This window comes from Lentinus tigrinus (assembly GCF_003813185.1).
Source record: "Lentinus tigrinus ALCF2SS1-7 unplaced genomic scaffold L226scaffold_25, whole genome shotgun sequence".
Taxonomy (NCBI): Eukaryota; Fungi; Basidiomycota; class Agaricomycetes; order Polyporales; family Polyporaceae; genus Lentinus; species Lentinus tigrinus.
The window spans coordinates 180,543-198,489 of NW_027137934.1; the positions used below are offsets into that span (position 1 = coordinate 180,543).

Consider the following 17,947-nt stretch of genomic DNA (forward strand, 5'->3'; position numbering starts at 1 on the left):
CGTCGACGCGTCTCGACTGTTGCACGTCGTTCTGCGCTTCACCTTTGTTTATATCCAATGGTGGAACACGTTCAAGGATATGCTATACAGCGTATTGAAGATGAGTGGTTGAAGAAACGATGCTCGATAATCTGAGAAAAAATTACTGCTTTACAAGCGATAGATGCAGGAATGCCAGAGAGGGAAGGGAAACCGAGTCCGTATGCAAATCAAGTCCAGTCCATATGAAGTCCGAGTAAACCATGCGAGTCCGAATCCGGAGCCATATGCAAGTCCGAGTCAATTACATGCCAAGTCCGAGTCCGAGTCCATATGTATGCGAGTCCAGGAGTCCGACACAGGAAGTACAGTATAAACCAATCAGAAGGAAGAGGCTAGGGTGGGGTACAAGGCGTAGTATGTGAGTGTGCCGTGTATAGTGTGGCGTATAGTAAAGGGTAGGATGTGTACGAGTACAGTGTCGCTCGAATCTGAACGAAGGCAGGGACGATAGTCCTGCCGCAGCATGACCCAGCAGCCATGATGCCTGAGAAAAATAGTGAGTGAGTATAGCAAAGACGAGAAGGAAGATAGAAGAGACGTACCATGTGCGCGAAGGCAGCGCGCGTGCACGAAGGGCGGTGCGAGCGTGATTGTCGCATCATCGACACCTCTTCGTGCGTGCAATCCCGGATGTCGAGGCGTGGGCAACGAGTGCTCTCGAGCCGTCGATTCCGGAACAGGGAGAGGCATCGGGCGGGTCATGTCGCTTGTCGAGCGACGCGAGTCTTCAAGTCAGAGCTGAGGACTTGTACTCATACTGTGGACGCTGAGATCCCGAAGGCGTCCAGAGCCGCTGAATACAGTTGCGGAGTGGATCCGATAGCTACAGGTGCAGGCGTCAGTGGACTTGATCACGCAAAGAGAGAAGGGAGTATGACGTACTGTGTGCGATCCTCCGGCGAGTGTAGTAAGAGCGGAGGGAAAGGGAATTGCTGCGGAGCGACTTCCTGAATTCCCACGCACTCAACGCCAGAGTCACGATGCAGAGGTTCCCAAAGTCGGAGGTGGTCGAGAGGGCGTCGATGGCAAGCGAGAGGATGTCGCCTCTGTGTAAGATGAGGCCCAGGGAGACCTTGAGGAAGAGGTAGCCGGCGGAGAGGGTGACGGTGGCAAGCAGCTGGAGGAAGACGGTGGTCGCGCAGACGATGGTGAGGCGGGCGGCAGTGGCGAGGCAAGTGGCGATCATCGATAGCGTGAACGTGAGGATCGCAATGAGGCACCGGACTAGAGATGTGGCAATCATGCACACAACTCTAGTCGCCTTGCTCGCCACAACCAGGACAGTCCTGTTCGCCTTGACTACAGCCTTGGCAAGCTGGTAGACCTGAACAGTGGATGCGCAGGTCAGTATATGCTATAGAACGGGAACGCTGAGAAGACGTACCTCATCCGACCATGCCGCCATAAGGCAACCGACGTAAACCGCGATGAGTATCTCAACCTGATACACGGCGTGGAGGCGGACAATGCTGAGGACGATGGGGCTATCGCGGACTGCGAGGGTACCAATGCATGCCAATGCGATGATGAGGTAGACATCTGTCACGTCGACCTGTCGAATGAATGTGCAGGTCAGCATATGGTCAAGAGTCGGGATTCTGAAAAGACGCACCTGGGACATTACCGCCATACACCATCCAACGGAAATCTTGACGAGTATGCAGACTTGGTACAACCCGTAGAGACACACAATGCTGAGCGCCATGGGGTTAAGGCTGAACATCAGTGTGCCAATGCATGTCATGGCGACAATGAGGTGGACGTCCGACATATCGGCCTATCGAATAGATGCACCGGTCAATATATGCTCGAGAAGCGACATGCTGTCAAGACACACCTGGGCCCAAAACGCCTTGCAGTATCCGACCCAACTCTTGAGGTGTATCCCAACCTGAACCAGAGCGTAGAGACACAGGACGGCGTAGACGACGATCGGGCTGTCGGTGAATTGACGGATTCCGATGCTCGCCAAGACGGAGAGGTGGCAGACGTCCGTCAGCTCAAGAGAGCAGAGAGCGTCAATGAGGGGGAGCCAGTTGATGGATGAGAGGTAGTTCGAGAGCCGGACGGTGACATCACCAAGGAAGAGGCAGGTGATGTACAAATGCTCGAGGACCAGGAATATGAGCTTGGCAGCCCACATGTAGCAGCTGAATGCGATGATGGCAGCGAGGACGGATGAGTAGACGCGAAGAAGGAATTTGTCGCCGTAGGTCTCCGCAGGGTCGACCAGCCCGGTCTCCAACATGAAATTCTCCAAGATGTCGATGAACTCGACGGGATCGGGGTCTGGCATGATGAAGAACGAGAACATGGCTGCGAAGAGGCTTGTGCGAGTGTGAGTGCGGACGGCGGGCAATGCGGGCAGACTGCGAGTAGGTGAGGACCCGAACGGAGCAGGACGGGCACTTATGCGGCGGAATTAGATCACGTGTGAGCGCGTTGTTGGCGCGTTATTTGTTCAAACCTTATTTTGTTTACCGCTCAACAACGCGCGACGCGTCCCGTGCACTAAGGCTGCTGTTCGGCAGCAGCGGGACTGCACGGGGAGTGACATTACGACTTTGAGAGTCCTCTTATTTGTGGTCAAAATAAGTCACGGACTGTTCGCGAGGTGAGAGCTGGAGCTGCTTGGCGACATATAATAGCCGACGGCGTTTGGTAGCCTCGTGTCTCCGCCACCAATGCAGCGCTTGTGCCTGATTCGGACGCCATGTGCGCTGGTCGCTCGGACTCACGACGACCATCACCGGACGCACGCTGGGGACACGGTTCCTTCATGCTATCGGAATTTGGGAATTGTATTACATCTTTCTCGTTCATCTCCCAGCGGCCAGTAAGAGGGCCAGCGAGCGCGAATATGAGGTCAAATATGCTGAGCCGGCGCCACAGGAGTAGCACTGAAAAAAGCGGGCCTCTCGGCCCTCTCCACAACCTCGGTCCGCCTCTCACCACCACCACCGCCTCGACTTGGTCCATCCTCGCAGTCAACATCATGAACGGTATCGAAGACACCAGCTGTGCATTCGCACCCTCTTGTTTCTTCGACGAGGACTTTTTTCTCCAAGAGCCACTCGATCTCTATCGACGAGGATATCTGCATCCTGTCGCTATCTCAGATATCATTCGCCCCGACCCCTCTCCCTCTGCATCTCGCTCTCAGGACGCACCCAGTGGCTATCGCATTTTGCACAAGCTCGGTAAGGGAGGAGAAGCCACCGTCTGGCTTGCTCAGGAGGTGGATCGTCTTGAGTGAGTGCATCTGCGTCCGGTTACAAGTGAGTACCAGTTAACCATCAATCGTGACCCTCAGTCGCGCAGTAGCTCTCAAGATCTTTTCTGCCGACTGCTTCTCCGCCGCAGAGCGTGAGGCTGGCGCTCTCAAGGCGCTCAAGGCATCCGAGAACGGAGTGGGCTCCGAGAACGTACTTTGCCTGCTCGACGAATTCACCTTCACTGGTCCAAACGGTGTCCACAAGGTACACATCACCGAGGTGGTCGTGCCTCTGTGGAAATTGTCCTCTTTACTTCCAGCTGTTGCGAAGAAAAAAGTTGCGACAGACCTTGCGCGTGGACTCGCGCACGTACACCACTGTGGCTTCATACACGGCGGTATGATCTGACCTCGCATATACCGCATATTCTCTGATTAACTAGAACCCAATTCGCTCAGATATACACTTCGGCAACGTCGGCTGCGCCATGCCCTCCGGGTTCACCATGGATAGAATTGTGGACACGATGGCGCGGCTGTACGAGTACGATGTGACGATGGTGGTACCAATCAAGCCAGCATACCGTACCCGTTCGCTCCCTCCCTACCTTGTCAGTCCGTGCGAAATTCTCCGGGTCTACAAACATCACGGCGGTTACAACGCGGACCAGCATGCAAAGCTTCTGGATTTTGGGAATGGTACGTCCACTTCCGCCCACCCGCTTCTACTTTCGCTTGATGCATATGTTTGTCGGCTGTAGCTCGGCGAATCGGAGAGGAGGATACCGATGTCACCGGCTGCGTGTGTCCACCGCCCGAGGCTGTGTTCGCATACCATGGATGCGATGGGCTCGAGATGCCCCCCACTCCGGAGGGTGACATATGGTGTCTGGGTGCCGTGGTGAGTCTTCCGTTCACTGTCAGCGCGCTTCGTGTGAGGCTCACGACGCGAACACAGATGTTTGCGCTCTTCACCGACGAGGGCATCACGTATGATAGAACCTCCGCGTTGCTGCTTCAGCAAGCAAAGTTGCATGGCGTCATCCCTCCTGCCTGGCAGACGCACTGGGACAAGACCCAGTTTTTGCACACAAACAGCGGTGTGTGTCGTCCTTCAGCGTAACACAAACATTGCCTGGATACTTACGATCTGCAATTCAGCTGAAGTAACGCTTGAGAACGCTGAGGCAGAATGGACCCGGCGCCGTGATAATTTCATACAGGAGAATCCTGAGGTTGACGCGGCGGAGGCGGATCTCCTCATCTCATTGCTGCGTCAGATGCTCGCGACCGATCCTGATGATCGCCCGTCAGCAGCTGAAGTTCTTGCACATCGCTGGTTTACCGAGGATGGTGCAATGCCGGTTATTCCAGCGCAGGATAGGAACGGGCGATCTCTTCAAGACCCGTGAGCGTCAACCCCGTGTCGGACTGGCTGCGGTGCTGGGCAATCTTGAGCGAACGAAGGCGGGGACAGGGCTCAAGCGTCCATATTCCGTCGTCCGGTATGAGTATTGGCTTCGGCGTCTGGTCTGGTGTGCCCGCAGACGGGGATTCCAGGAGAGACGTGGTCGCACAGACTGCAGCGAGTCGTGCTTTATAGGACAAGGAGTCTACCCGAAGACAACACTATACAATGACACCAAACTGTCCATCAGCAGTTCGACAAGAGTCCGGTTTGTACTAATTATCCCTTTTAATAGTATGAACCAGAGTTGGAGCCACTCGATGAGCTGCTCGACGAGCTGGATCCCAGTGCCAGCTCTGAGACGACATCCATCGAATGCACGCTCGATAGCGTTAACGTTCCTTGTCTTCTTCGGCTGGGGACGATCAGGACAGTGCTTGTAGCATAACATCCGCTCTCAACGTGCCCGGGACGAGTTAAATATCGCAGGTGCCCAGGTTCGTACTCGGTCGAAGGCGCGGAGGATGAGAGCAGGAGCGCAGGAGTGAAGACGGGCTCAGCGCTTCAACTTCCGAGTGGGCGAGGCCGGGCTTCCGTACTCCTGGCACTGTGCTCATGGCGAGAAGGTCGTAACTTGTAAGATCTCCCTGGATCGAGGAAATGAGACGAAGCATAGAAAAATAGATAAGAATAAAGATCTGGAGTCCAAGACGGATGCACAAAGTATTTAAGTACCAGATGCTGACCGGCCAGCACCGGGTACGTAGGGATGCAAACCGTGGAGCAGCCGAGGTACAAAGCAAAGAGGGTATGATAGGATGTAGCGTGCAAGGGATTGAGATGGTACCTAGCGATGTATTGCGTCCGGCGGTCGCAAGTCCATTGTCCCTACCAAGCTCCAAGCAAGACCAAGCGCGACCTCACCATGCCGCAGCCGCAGCCTCCCTCTCCCGCGCCCGCTTCCTCTGCCGCCGCAGCCAAGTCGGAACGCGAGACCCGTGCTGCTTCCTGACCGGCTGCTCGTTCTCCACCTCAGCCGTGGCTGCGACTGCCTCCGAAGACTTGGGTATCACGGCCTGAGCAGGCTTCGAGATGGCAGGGATGGCGATGGCGAGGGCCTTCAGCGTGATCGACAGCGCACCAGAGCCCTAGCGCAAGCACGGTTAGTCGCGGAGAGTCGAGACATGGTATGTGAAAGCGTGCAACGATACCTCCTCCTGCGAAACGCGCAAGTGCGTCGGCACGAACGCTGCCTTGCGCGGGTCAAGCCGCTTCGTCAAGTTGCGATCCGAAGGCTCTGCAAGCTCGCACGGCGCGCCGTCCGCACAAGCCACGAGCGGCAGGACAGTCTACAAAGAGTTCCTCTAGGTCAACTGCAATTAAAAGGTGCTGGATGAAAGCCGCAAGCGTGAACACATACTTCAACTTCAAGCGGCACCGCGGGCGTGTCGCAGGACGTCTGAACTCGCGCGCTCATCCGCAGGCCAAGGGGGACGAACGCCTCCTTCCGCGGATCGAGAGGTTCGTCGTGACTCTTGACTGCGCCCGCCGAGAGGGAGATACCAGCGTTCGCGATTCGCAGGAGTGGAGCCGACGGGGTGTATGCGGGCGCGCGGAGGTTGAGCTTGTCAGCGCTGCACGGCTGGTCGTCGTCCTCGATGTCGGAAGCATCGTATACGTCGCACAAAGTCGCGTCCGTGGCGAAGGAGTCCTCCGCAGTGAGTATCCTAGTAGGTTGTTGGGAGAAGGCGACACGGGCTTTCTCCTCTACGCTCTAGTGTAGAAGCGATCGGTCCGCGCTCGTGCAGAATCACCAGGATGCCACGTGTGACGTACCTCGCACACATCCACCGCCGTCCTCCAGCACAACCTGAGCACTCCCTCCAGACACTCGCCCACAAGCCCGCCCGCAACAAAAAACGGCTCGCCACTTCCGACTCGGACCGCAAAAGACAACAACACTTCGAGGATAGCCAAGGGGATCCGGAGAGCGATGAGTGGGACCGAGCGGAACTTGAAGAGGAGGCGTTGCGCCGTTGACACGGTGAGGATATCGACGAGCATGCCAGGGGCGCGACGAATGCGAGAAGTGACTCGGGAGAGGAAATGAGTTGTAGCGCTCTTGCTGAGAAGAAAGGCAGAGATGATGCTTCGGCGTAGCTGCATGGAGGAGTGTCATTATGATTGACCTTCGCGCAGGATGAAGTTCAACACACCTTGTCCACCGCCTGTACAACACATCTCGCGGTCATTGCAATCGAGGTGATCGCATTCTGAACATGACGGTACAGAGTGCAAATGCTGGATTGGATCGATGTCAAGCCCGAGCGGACGGTGGCGATGTAGGCGTGAGGCGAGAGGATGCCAGAGAGTACAACCGCGCTGGAGACGAGGATTGTGCCGGTGATGATAAGTCCTATGACGAGACCGATAACCGGGAGTGCCGCATCGCAGGTTCCAGCTGCGTGTTTTAAGCGATGGTCGACGGATGACAGGATGTATACGACAACGCAGAGCATCTGACGCATGTCGTGCACGGTAAAAGTAAGAACGAAAGTCGCACAGTATGCAGCCGAGGCAGCCCGGGGAGCGGGGGAGGGGGGGAAGGGCTGCCAGGGATTATATAGGCGGGGAAATGAGTCGCGTTCGAACCTTATTCTCGATGCAAAACGAGCGACGCGGTCGCGTCACATGATCGCGTCCCCCCGCGGGCCCGCCGCTGTTCGGTTGCAGGTGTACCCTCGGACGCTGCAAGCCCCTACCTTTCTTTCAGACTGTCATCACCACGCTGCCATGCAAGCAATTCGATCAGACTGATACGACTGAAATAAGTATTTGGCATTGCCCGTCGAACGACTTGATGCTCACCAGTCATGCAAGCGACCCACATTTCTGGGTAAGGATGGGATGTGGTCATGGGTGGTCCTCGCGATGCATTCTGCGTTCATCCCTGATATCACATTGTAGCTGTTCATTCGTCAAGTGTATGGTCTCTCGAAGACAGTGGTACATCGCCTGTAAGATTCGTCAGAGCTGTCCAGAGCGGGACATAGTACAGGGAGACCGTAGCTGCAGCCTGTTCGATAGTCCCCCTTCCTGAAATATAATCGTTGAAGATAACACAGACCTTATGTTTCATGAACTCGAGTCGACGCATGACAATGGGGAACGTAGGCTCAGGGCAGTCAAGCAAACATCCCGGTTGCCACTGCCAGCAAAGTATCGGTACGGTATCGGGCCGGAGGGTCCGAGACGCGTACACAACCATCAACAACGCGTCGCGCGCCAACTTGGGACCTTCCCTCGAAGTCGCTTTCAAGTTCTCCTGCATACTTAGCCCATCTGGTCCATGCGCAGGGCTGTCAGACTGGCGTCAGGGGTGTCTCTCGCGAATATATAGACCTCGAGCTCGCGTCGCGGGATTCCTCCCTTCTCTCAGTGTACCCCGTGCCCATCCCGCTGCTCCCCCGGTCCTCACCACTGCTAGCATACAGTCGACCCCTACTCGATGCAGCATTGTATGTGACACGCTGAACGAATACCGAACACCGAACATCGAGGACAGGTGCGCATATACCCTCCTCCACGTTGCCAAGAAGTAACGCGAGTATCATCCTGACAGAATGCGCGACACTAGACCTGAAGACGACGAAGACAGCAAGTCTCCCTCGCAAACATAGAGTGGCCACGACGCTCCAAGCTCCAAGTCAAGAAGTGATCCGGTTCAGGTGCGTCGCTCCAGAGATGCTGTCGGAAGTGCTTGCGCATAGACTCGACTCCGCAGAATAGTCGGGCTCGCATCGAAGCGCTTGAGGTTCGCCAATGCACTCAACACTGCCTATATGCGCCCCTCAGAGGCCTCGTTGGGCGTTGCGAATGTCGTCTTCTATTGGTTATCGGGTACGCACCTTTTCCTGTACCGGAGCATGACGTTCTCTCATCGACCGAACGCTCCCTGCATTTAGGGCACCGAGGCGTGCAACTTAAAGCTGGAGGATGTCCTGGGGGTCGACGCCGCCCCTGGATGCCCAATGCCCGTGGAAGACCGTGTCCGCTTGATGTGCTGTGGAGGTGAGTCAGTCTGCTCGACCTCACCGGAGGACATGTAAGATGAATGTGTTCGCTAACAGACGGAAGGCCGTCAGTCAGTCAACAGGTCTGTCTAATCGTCGGCCTACCACAGACGAGACTTCAGTCAATTCCGTGGCGTAAAAATAGGGCATCTCGTCGGTGTTCGGAGCGTCGAAGCCCAAAGGACCGATAGCTACGAGTGGGCATCGCCGTTCAACATTAGGATGGGAAGCGATGTACCCAGGGTTGGCTACTAGAACCATAGAGTGTGAGTAGAGGAAGATACGCACAGCAAACCATTACTCACATACGGCCACTGCAGTCCACTCTCCGACTCGAGCATCATGTGTCTCGCGCACGCCGATGGCTGCTGCGTTCGGGCCTCGGATTTCGTGTCTCTCCGGTGAGTGCTTCTATCTTCTGCAGCGCAAAGTCATATCGACGTGCGACTGACAAGCCGCAGCAGCGTCAGAGGTGGTGGACCGGGTGGACGAGCGACTTGGCGAGGGAAAAGACTCGGATCCGGGAACAAATCACAAGGCAGAGCCGGGCCATAGCCGAAATCCGAAAAAGGGCAGGTCAGTAGAGTATGACGACATACTCGAGCATACTCAACGGCCAGCGTGATCTGGATACATAACCCCTCTGTCGACGTATATGTGCACGATGGAGGAGGCCTGTAATTTCCTAGCACACCACGGCAGCCGACGGGTGGGCGAGGGACGTTGGCAGCTGGGAGCCGGAGCTATTCGGAGGATGCGGCCGAGACGGAGGAGAGGCGGAAGGAGAGCGGGCGGGAAAAGGCAGGAGGACGGGACGACGGAATCTGGACGGTTCCCTTTTTGGGCTCGCGTGCGGGGTACCACCGTGGGGAAGAGCGGGGAAGTTTCACATGCCACGCCCAGCCTCTGCTACCCCGCACTCGACTCTGGACGCTCCTGTCACGTTCGCCTCCATCACCGGCTCGAGCCCTCCCCTGCTCTCTCCGTCCTATAATATGTCGCGCCGATCTCGTGCTGCCCCGTTTTCCTCTCGACTCCGCCAGCCCACCCGCCCACTCACGACCCACGACGCGTCTCGTCCATCGTTGACTCCGGGCCAAGTCTCTTAAGCCTACAACTCCTCTTCCCCGACGCGACTTGCAGTTTCATTGACGCAGGTGAGTCCAAGCGCGCCGCCAGCCGCCGTCATTAAACGTACGATGTGGACGCTCACTGCTCTCCTCCGCCCGTCATGTCGCCTCAGTCACCTCCCGCTGCCGCTCTTCTCGCCGACCAATTCAGTCTCATCGCAGCCAAGACAATTCCCATCTTTCTTTTATCTTAGGAGGCCTCTACACCAAACTTGGACGGCCCACGCTCCTCCCATCGTAACAGTACCACCATGTCTCGTGCCGCGGAGAAGAAGCCTGTTGGATTTGCGACCCAGCTGGTCGCTGGAGGTATCGCAGGTGCGATGGAGGCGGTGCGTACCTTGCCTATGCGTTCGTGATTCCCCTCACTCACCACGAGCGCGTTCCTCTCCTGTTCTCCTATCTTGCACGCTCTCTCGTGTAGCTATGCTGCCAACCATTAGACACGATCAAGGTCCGCATGCAGCTGTCAAAATCTGGACGTACGCCAGGGGTGAGTCTCTCTCGGAACTGTTCTCCATACCATGCAGTCCCATCCCGCACGATGTCGCGAATGGCGGGCGGGCTATTCGTTGGGGTTGGGGGAGTCATGGCAGGCCCTCCCCGACCCTTACGCCCGATCTGACGTCCCACATGCAAGTCCGGTATCTCCGACTGCGCCTTGGCCAATGATGGCCAGGGGAAGAACGTCACGTCCAAGGCTCTTCGGAAACCGGTCGGCTGTTAGGTGGAGGTAGAACGGACGGACCGCCTGAGCGCACTCTGTTCGTGCTCGCGAACGCGACGCGTTCCCCCCGATGCTCTAGCAGAAGTGTCCGGCCTTGCATTTTCGCCGGCTTGGTGCTCAATTCCCCGTGCGCGCCGCAGTGTGTGATAGAGCTGCGCAAGCGCGCAGAGGATCTCATCGCTTGCGCCTGCGCAGTGCGACCTTTCTCGCTCCACCCTTGCTCTTTGCCCTCCTTCTCTCATCGCTTGACTCTGCCAAGTACTCACACGCGATGACGGTACATAGACGAAGCCACGCGGGTTCATCGCGACTGGCGCGTTGATTGTACGGCGCGAGACCCCTCTCGCGCTCTACAAGGGCCTTGGCGCGGTGCTCTCCGGCATCGTGCCCAAGATGGCGATTCGCTTCGCGAGTTTCGAGAGATACAAGGCTTGGCTGGCGGATAAGCAGACCGGCGTGACGAGCCTGGGGAACATCTTCATTGGTGCGTAATACCTGACTCTCTCATCTCCGCCGACATACTGACGACGGTTGTGCTGAATTGCGACGCATTTCACCTCCTCCCTCCGATGCTCTCGCCTCGCCCACGTCGGCTCTCTGTGCTTGCAAATGTCTTTGAATGTCCCCAGCTGGTCTTGGCGCGGGTGTCACTGAGGCTGTGATGGTGGTGAACCCGATGGAAGTCGTGAAGATCCGCCTGCAGGCCCAGCAGCACTCGCTCGCGGACCCCCTGGAGGCGCCAAAGTACCGCAACGCTGGCCACGCGGTGTATGCGATCGTGCGCGAGGAGGGCTTCAGCGCGCTCTACCGGGGTGTCACGCTCACCGCCCTCAGGCAGGCGACGAACCAGGGTACGTGCTGTGTTGCCCCGCATGCTGGGCCGGAAAGCTGACGCGCGTGGACGACGTAGGTGCGAACTTCACGGCGTACCAGGAGCTGAAGAAGTTCGCGCACAAGATGCAGCCCGAGCTGACCGACCTGCCGAGCTACCAGCATATGCTCATCGGCCTCATCTCTGGTGCGATGGGACCGTTCTCGAACGCACCCATTGACACGATCAAGACTCGTGCGTGCATCCTCCTTGTCTGTTCGTCCTTGTGCTCTGACTGACTATGCCGTGTTTCCCGTTCCGTTGCTGTCCTCCCCACCCCCAACCTCAACTCCAACGACATCTCTGCTCCTCATCCCCGTCTGCATCTCTCGACGCTTTCCGGCCGTCTGCGACCCGTATCGCGCGCCCAACAGGCCTGCAGAAAGCCGAGGCCAAACCGGGCCAGAGCGCGTTCCAGCGCATCGCCGCGATCGCGTCGGACATGTGGCGCCAGGAGGGCGTGAGCTCGTTCTACAAGGGCATCACCCCGCGCGTGCTGCGCGTCGCCCCGGGCCAGGCCGTCGTCTTCGCCGTGTACGAGCGCGTGCGGCGCGCCATGGAGTCGATGAAGGGCAGCAGCGAGGACAACACTTACAGCGAGTAGGCTTGTGTGGTGCCGTGCGTCGTGTGTGCGTCGTGTGTTGTGTGTTGTGTGGCGTGCGCTGTGTGTTGTGTAATGTGTTGTGTCCTGGGTGTTCGGCGGAGGTTGGTTTACTTATCCCGCACGGAGTGGCTCGTAATATACCATTCCTTCCATCACTATCTCTCAAATAGTGTCAACAACGTCTTGTCTGTGTATCCCGTACGCGTACGAGGGTGCGCGGCTTGCAAAGGCATGCACGCCAGACTTGTCATTCGGTCTGGTGTACATATGTCGGCCACGAGGTCTCCCCGCCTCGAGGTTCCCTCAGCAGTAAATATTTCATGACGTAGGTTCCACGCGTTTCATTCCAGCACTTGCACCTGATGCCATAACTTGCGCAGTAAGCTAGCGATCGAGCGAGCCACTAAGTAGTGTAGAGAGAGACACAGTTAATGTAAGTAAGACACACAGGGAGAGACAGAGACGATACGAGGACATCCTGCGGTCAAGGGAGGCTCGCTCGGTGCCCAGATTCCAATTGCAAGACTAGTAGTCCATGGCTAGAGCTAGGGCGATCAACGATCCTGATTAGTCCGTGGGCGAGCAGTAGGGTACAACACGTCTGTGCGACCGGGGGCGTGGATAGAGAGATAGAGAGATAGAGAGGGACATGAGAGAGTGGTGGTACAACAACACGATGCAGGGGGGTGGGGGTGGAAGGGAGCGACGCCGCCGCGGCGATGCGGAGGAAGACGTCGGGCGTTCAGGATGGGAAGAGGAGAGGAGAGGAATGACAGTGGATGGTGGTGGTACAAGTGCGTGCTGGAGGAGATCGAGGAAACGTCAGGGATTGGAAGCCGGAGGCAGAGACGGAGACGAGGACGCTGAAGTGAAGAAGGCAAAGCAAAGTGAGAAGCGCAAGGGGGGACCAGCGTCCGGCCTGATGTATGGATGTATGGTGTGATGCACGAAGATACGTTGATATGAAGAGGTGAAGATGGGAGAACATGGACATGAACATATAGATACAAATGGGAGCCGCCCGGGCAGGGAAGGTCGAACGGAAGAAGCAACAGCGCGCGGGCAGCTATCTCTAGAGAAGGCAATGACAAGGCCAGAAAGGGGCATAATAATACAACCACAGAAATTAGATGGGGTGTACGAAGGGAAGAACTTTTGAAGGGGCGGTACGTGGTAGGGTGGCTGCGAGATCCAAGAAAGCAGGAAGGAAAGTGGACGAAAGCGGACATCTGGTCCAGGGCCAGGGGTGTGCATGGAAGGTCGATGGCGGTCTCAAAGCCACAGCGGCGCAGACTAATCTGTCTGAAGAGCTGAGCCGGGATGGACGTCGAGACGAGACGGCAGCTCGCGGGGCGAATGCGGACGGAACCTAAGACCCCTGCCCCTGGGAGAACCCTGCACGTATCCTGCGGAACCACGTTCCCGATCCCGCATTTGCAGTGGCACCCGTGCTAGTCGTCGTCGACGTCTCCCGTTCCGTCGAGATCCTCAGCGTCCCGCGGCGCGGTCTTCCCTTCCCGTTGTCCGCGTTGCCATGCGCATGGACTTGTGGCGCAAAGTGGACCGACTCGCTCGGCTTGGGCGGCGCGCTGAACAGAAACGCGAGCTGCGCCTGCGATACGGCAGGTGAGGGGAGGAAGAGCGGCGGGGGCGATGCAGTGGCGGAGCGCAACAAGTCGGGATCGTCGTCCATCATCATCGTAGCTGGGGGTGAGGGGGAACGTGGGGGCACCAGCGGCAGCGGTTTGCTGAGGCGCGACCCTGATTGGAAAGGAAGGGGTGGCCATACATCCTAGATGGGAGGGCAAGGTTAGCGTCATCGTCCACAGGACTCGGTCATGATGTGGATGAGGAAGGAGTACAGATGGAGTCGCGGCCGTTCATGAGAAAGTACGGGAGTAGATGGTCATGGGGACGCGCAATGCGAACCGAGAAGACGAGTTTGCACAGGATAAGGATAGACTCTGTCGATGGTGATGGATGGCCCCGATGTGGGGCGGACAAAAGCACCGCGCCAGCGCAGGGGTCTAGCCCCAGCGGAGACTGGCCAGTACTGACTAGTACTGCGCTCTGAAGGCGGCAAAGAACATGGTTGTGTGGGCTCAGTGTGGGCTGATCCAGATGCCGCCGGGCAGATGTCGGTGGTGAGATGACAGATTGCGGCATGCAAAGATGGAGAGATGGGCGCGCAGCGCTCGCCGCTCCTGCCAGGAGGCAAAGTGCATGCATGCAAACTTGAAACACGAACCAGAATCCACGTAGCCATCCGGAGATAGTACTCACCTGAGGCCTAAAGTGTATTGAGCCATCGCTGTCCTGCTGGAAGTGACGCGCATGACGGTGCCAGTGGGGATGGTACGAGGCGGGCGTCGGGCTGTACACACGCGGTCGTACGCCCCAGCTCTGGTGCGCGACAGGTTGCTCTGGGGATGCGAGCTGCTCGGAGTCTGTGTCACTCTCGCTCTCGGCGTCCTCCACGTCTGCGTCCATGTTGAGTTCCGATTGCGGCTCCTCTTCGTCTTCCTCGCTAAACGGCGACAGGGGGCGGAGCCGGCTGAACCGCCTCCAAGTATAGGAGCCAGGGATCGCGCTTGAGCTTGCTCCAGCGTCCTCCATCTCCACAGCCTGCGCATAGCACAGATCCGAGAACGCGTCAAAGGGCGACTGGAGAAGCTGGTTGTCCAGTGCTGCCAGCGCGGCCGCGTCGAAGTGCATGAACCAGGGCGAGGTGCAGTCGAATGACGACGCGTGTGTCGGAGTAGGCGAAACGGACGCCTTCGGCTGAGCGAAGAAGGGATCGATGGGGGAGGGATCGACCTCTTCACGTTCGTTGAGGGTCGACTCGTCGCCGTCGCTGTCGCTATCACTGTCCGAGCCATCGTCGTCCCAGAGGAAACTGCGTCCGTCGTCCTGCGCCTGCTCCGGCTCCTGCGGCGGGACTTGCTCTTCTATCCTAACGTCCTCGACCAGTAGGGTGACGTCTGGGAGCTGCGGCGGCTTCGACTGGATAGATATCGCGTCTTCCTCATCCTCCGACTCGCTGCTCGACGTCGAGATGATGCTGCTCCTCCGATGTTTTCTCCTATCGACGGGGCTGGGCGGGAGGGACATGCGGAAGATAGTGGAAGGGGGAGACGTGCACTTGAGGTCGTCGAATGTGATCGGGCTCTCCACGAGCCAGTCCGGAACGAGCTGGTGTGCGAGAGTGGCCTTTTGAGGGAGGGGACGAAGACACGGTTATGTGGGAACGCACCTCCATGGGCCTGAAAGATCCCTTCGACATCGCTACTGCACAACCAGGCGAGCGGGCGAACGAGCTGCGGGGAAGGGGCGGAGAAAAGGAAGGAGATGAAAGAGGCGAAGGCGAGCGGAAAGATTGAAGTCGGTTTGAGTTCAGCTTCAGGGGCTCGCGGTCCTATATCGTGGGGGTTATTAATGTTGGATGACGTCCACGTTCGAATCGCCTGGTCGACCGGTGATAAGGGGACGGAGAGTTAGACTCGGCCAAGGTTGATTTCAGGCGACTCACGAAGACAACTTTAGCCCGCACAGGCACGTCGGAGACTCGGTGCGGCAGACAGGCACGATCCACTCGGCCGGAGAAGTTGTAGTAGTCAGGGGAGGCGTAGCTGCTCGTCGCGCGTCGTGTAGGTCGGGGTCGCCGGTGTGTACGTGAGGTGGAGATGAGGCGACGGAAGGAGATCGTCGTTCGAAGTTGAACTTCGCGGGGCAAATGGGCGCAGGACGTGGAGGCAGGTTTATCAAGCTGGCTGGCAGCACAGGCGCAGAGCTGTCACGGCGGGAGATGCAGAGAAGCCATGCTTTTTGTGATGAGCCGGTGGACCTGTGTAATTGTTTGGGTGCGGTACTGGGAGCTAGCGCGAGCGCCGCGTTGCGATCTGTATGGATAAGCTCTTCGCACAAGCCTCGAGGTCCTGGGGGTGCCACTGCCGAGAGAGGAGAGACGCGTCTTCGTGCCTCCGAGCCGCCCGCTCCGATAATTAGTTGGGCGCTCTGACGCCACTGCTGTGCCTTGGCACCTCGTGCATGCCGGCGGCCCTCACGCGGAAGCATTTCGCCGACCGTTCCCGGGTTTGTCACTGACCACGACGACCTCCAAGTGCACTCATGTACAGTTTGCTGCTTTCATTGCTGCTCTGTATCGTCGGATACGTCAATTAGGCGACAGGAAGCTCTATTGTGAACGGCAGATGAGGTGCGAGACACGTTCCGACAGACAACAATAACACTCACGGAACCGCGTGCCATGACGACGCCGGACGTCCCGGACAGACAGCCATATCGAATCCGCGACCGTTCAGGATGCGTCATATCCGTCTTCGATCTTCAGATGGAACGGGCCCAAAGTGGAATTCGAAGACTCGCCTCCGTCAATCTGCAGGATACACGATCAGCGCTGGGCAACGCGCATGCACACACAAAAAACAAGGACCCCCATCACAGAGAGGTGAGCGGACGGCGGCGAACAACACTGTGCCACACAACACTAGTAACCGTGGTCCGTGATCATGCATCGACCCACAGGCGTACGCGGGTGGCGTTTGCAGACTCGACAGTCTTGTTTACAAAGTAGCCTGGGCGGTGCGTTATTGACCATCCGCCGGTAGCGTCGCGACTGTATCCAGTCCGTGGCGGTCTTCCATGCATGAGTGCAAGATCTTGGGGACGCGACGGGGGCAGTGTCGCATAATGGGCGCCGTTTCCACGATTTTCGAGGAGAAGAACCGTTTCTAGGAGCGCAGGCGGCTCCCCACGAGGCGCAAGTCTAAGGGTGAATGTCCGCGAACGGCGGGTATTACACCTTGATTCTCGCACGATGCGGTCTCAGCGCGTGAAGAGAATCGGAAGGGTCTTATAATGTAAGTAGTCGCACTAATGCCCCTTATTACTAACAGCGCTGGGGAACGATCAGAATACAGTGTTATGTGAGTGTATGCGCCGTAACATGCAAGTATGTGCTGAATGATGTAGTCAGATGCACCCAAGTCTTCGCGGAATAAACGCAAGGAGGGTAAGCAAGCCCCAAAGCCTGATCTACTCGTCTCATGGGTAACCATGATATGGTCGTGAGTCTGGACATCTCATCCTGATCTCACCATCGTGACACGATCCGCATGGGGGGGACCATTGCACGATCCTATCCGGATCGCACAATCGCCCGCTCTCCACCTTCCCATCATCGTCTACTGCTCTCACGAGTCTCAGGATGGAACGACGTGCGCGTCCAGTGGCTCAAATGAATTTCGGAGGATATATGCGCACCTGTGGCACTAGCATCACCATGGCTTCCCCGCTACGTACCCCACATGGTCTAGACGGCGCATACAGTCGCCTCTGTACTTTAATGTCCAGCGTTGCGTCGTAGATGCATCTGGTTGGTTGTTGATGATACGCCATCGTGCAGGCCTGACCAGGAAGGGCACATTCTGACTGACTGGATGGCGATGGGGATGGGCGATGATGGTGGTAGAAGGTGAAGAGGGGTTGGTCTTGTTCTCGAGTTGTACGCATAGGTACACATCAAATGCGCGGTGTAGATGAATGTGCCCGCGCCGCGGTATGTACAAGGTCAGCTGCGGAAAAGGCTTCCCTCTCGACGCGACCGCGTTGTTTGGTGTTGTGTACGCGTCTCGGCTGGGACGCGCCAGAGCGCCAGACTGGTTCGTGCAGATCCACCATGCAATCCGCCACTCTTTCCGTCCTCGCCTCTCCCGACCTTCTCGCAAATATATTCAGCCGTCTGCGTCTTTTCTCAGACTATTTCTCATGCTCTGATGTTGACGCGCCGTCTTTGGACGATATTGAAGAGGAACATCGCAACCTGAGGCGAACTCTCTACTCGGCTGCCTTGGTTTGT

The 17,947-nt window shown here is 57.4% G+C and overlaps 7 protein-coding genes across 7 annotated transcripts; 2 read left to right on the forward strand and 5 right to left on the reverse strand.

Moving 5' to 3' along the window:
* Positions 1-121: 121 nt before the first annotated feature.
* L226DRAFT_537489 (uncharacterized protein) lies at positions 122-1,014 on the reverse strand. The gene is made up of 3 exons (XM_067681335.1): positions 925-1,014; positions 585-865; positions 122-526 (listed from the first exon to the last, which is right to left on the reverse strand). The coding sequence occupies exons 2-3, from the start codon at positions 742-744 to the stop codon at positions 375-377; spliced, it is 312 nt and encodes a 103-aa protein (XP_067532630.1). The 5' UTR covers positions 745-865; positions 925-1,014; the 3' UTR covers positions 122-374.
* On the reverse strand, positions 790-2,356 carry L226DRAFT_588569 (uncharacterized protein; the record flags this gene model as incomplete). The annotated part of the gene is made up of 5 exons (XM_067685597.1): positions 790-865; positions 925-1,366; positions 1,427-1,594; positions 1,655-1,819; positions 1,880-2,356. The coding sequence occupies 5 exons, from the start codon at positions 2,354-2,356 to the stop codon at positions 795-797; spliced, it is 1,323 nt and encodes a 440-aa protein (XP_067532631.1). The 3' UTR covers positions 790-794.
* A 681-nt stretch (positions 2,357-3,037) lies between these two features.
* On the forward strand, positions 3,038-4,668 carry L226DRAFT_524926 (kinase-like protein; the record flags this gene model as incomplete). Its single annotated transcript, XM_067678925.1, has 6 exons — positions 3,038-3,294; positions 3,356-3,654; positions 3,716-3,955; positions 4,018-4,157; positions 4,215-4,356; positions 4,418-4,668. 6 exons carry the CDS (start codon positions 3,038-3,040, stop codon positions 4,666-4,668), a joined length of 1,329 nt encoding a protein of 442 aa, XP_067532632.1.
* Positions 4,669-6,286: 1,618 nt separating this feature from the next.
* Positions 6,287-7,355, reverse strand: L226DRAFT_161192 (uncharacterized protein). The gene is made up of 2 exons (XM_067672537.1): positions 6,881-7,355; positions 6,287-6,824 (listed from the first exon to the last, which is right to left on the reverse strand). The coding sequence occupies exons 1-2, from the start codon at positions 7,190-7,192 to the stop codon at positions 6,432-6,434; spliced, it is 705 nt and encodes a 234-aa protein (XP_067532633.1). The 5' UTR covers positions 7,193-7,355; the 3' UTR covers positions 6,287-6,431.
* A 2,338-nt stretch (positions 7,356-9,693) lies between these two features.
* On the forward strand, positions 9,694-12,270 carry L226DRAFT_537491 (mitochondrial carrier). The gene is made up of 7 exons (XM_067681336.1): positions 9,694-9,894; positions 9,981-10,199; positions 10,292-10,360; positions 10,880-11,078; positions 11,224-11,445; positions 11,505-11,660; positions 11,840-12,270. Exons 2-7 carry the CDS (start codon positions 10,119-10,121, stop codon positions 12,067-12,069), a joined length of 957 nt encoding a protein of 318 aa, XP_067532634.1. The 5' UTR covers positions 9,694-9,894; positions 9,981-10,118; the 3' UTR covers positions 12,070-12,270.
* Positions 12,271-13,225: 955 nt separating this feature from the next.
* On the reverse strand, positions 13,226-15,609 carry L226DRAFT_161211 (uncharacterized protein). Its single transcript, XM_067672538.1, has 4 exons — positions 15,599-15,609; positions 15,323-15,533; positions 14,353-15,261; positions 13,226-13,861 (listed from the first exon to the last, which is right to left on the reverse strand). Exons 2-4 carry the CDS (start codon positions 15,350-15,352, stop codon positions 13,439-13,441), a joined length of 1,362 nt encoding a protein of 453 aa, XP_067532635.1. The 5' UTR covers positions 15,353-15,533; positions 15,599-15,609; the 3' UTR covers positions 13,226-13,438.
* Positions 15,333-16,238, reverse strand: L226DRAFT_161297 (uncharacterized protein). The gene is made up of 2 exons (XM_067672539.1): positions 15,608-16,238; positions 15,333-15,533 (listed from the first exon to the last, which is right to left on the reverse strand). The coding sequence occupies exons 1-2, from the start codon at positions 16,141-16,143 to the stop codon at positions 15,485-15,487; spliced, it is 585 nt and encodes a 194-aa protein (XP_067532636.1). The 5' UTR covers positions 16,144-16,238; the 3' UTR covers positions 15,333-15,484.
* Between the last annotated feature and the right edge of the window lie 1,709 nt (positions 16,239-17,947).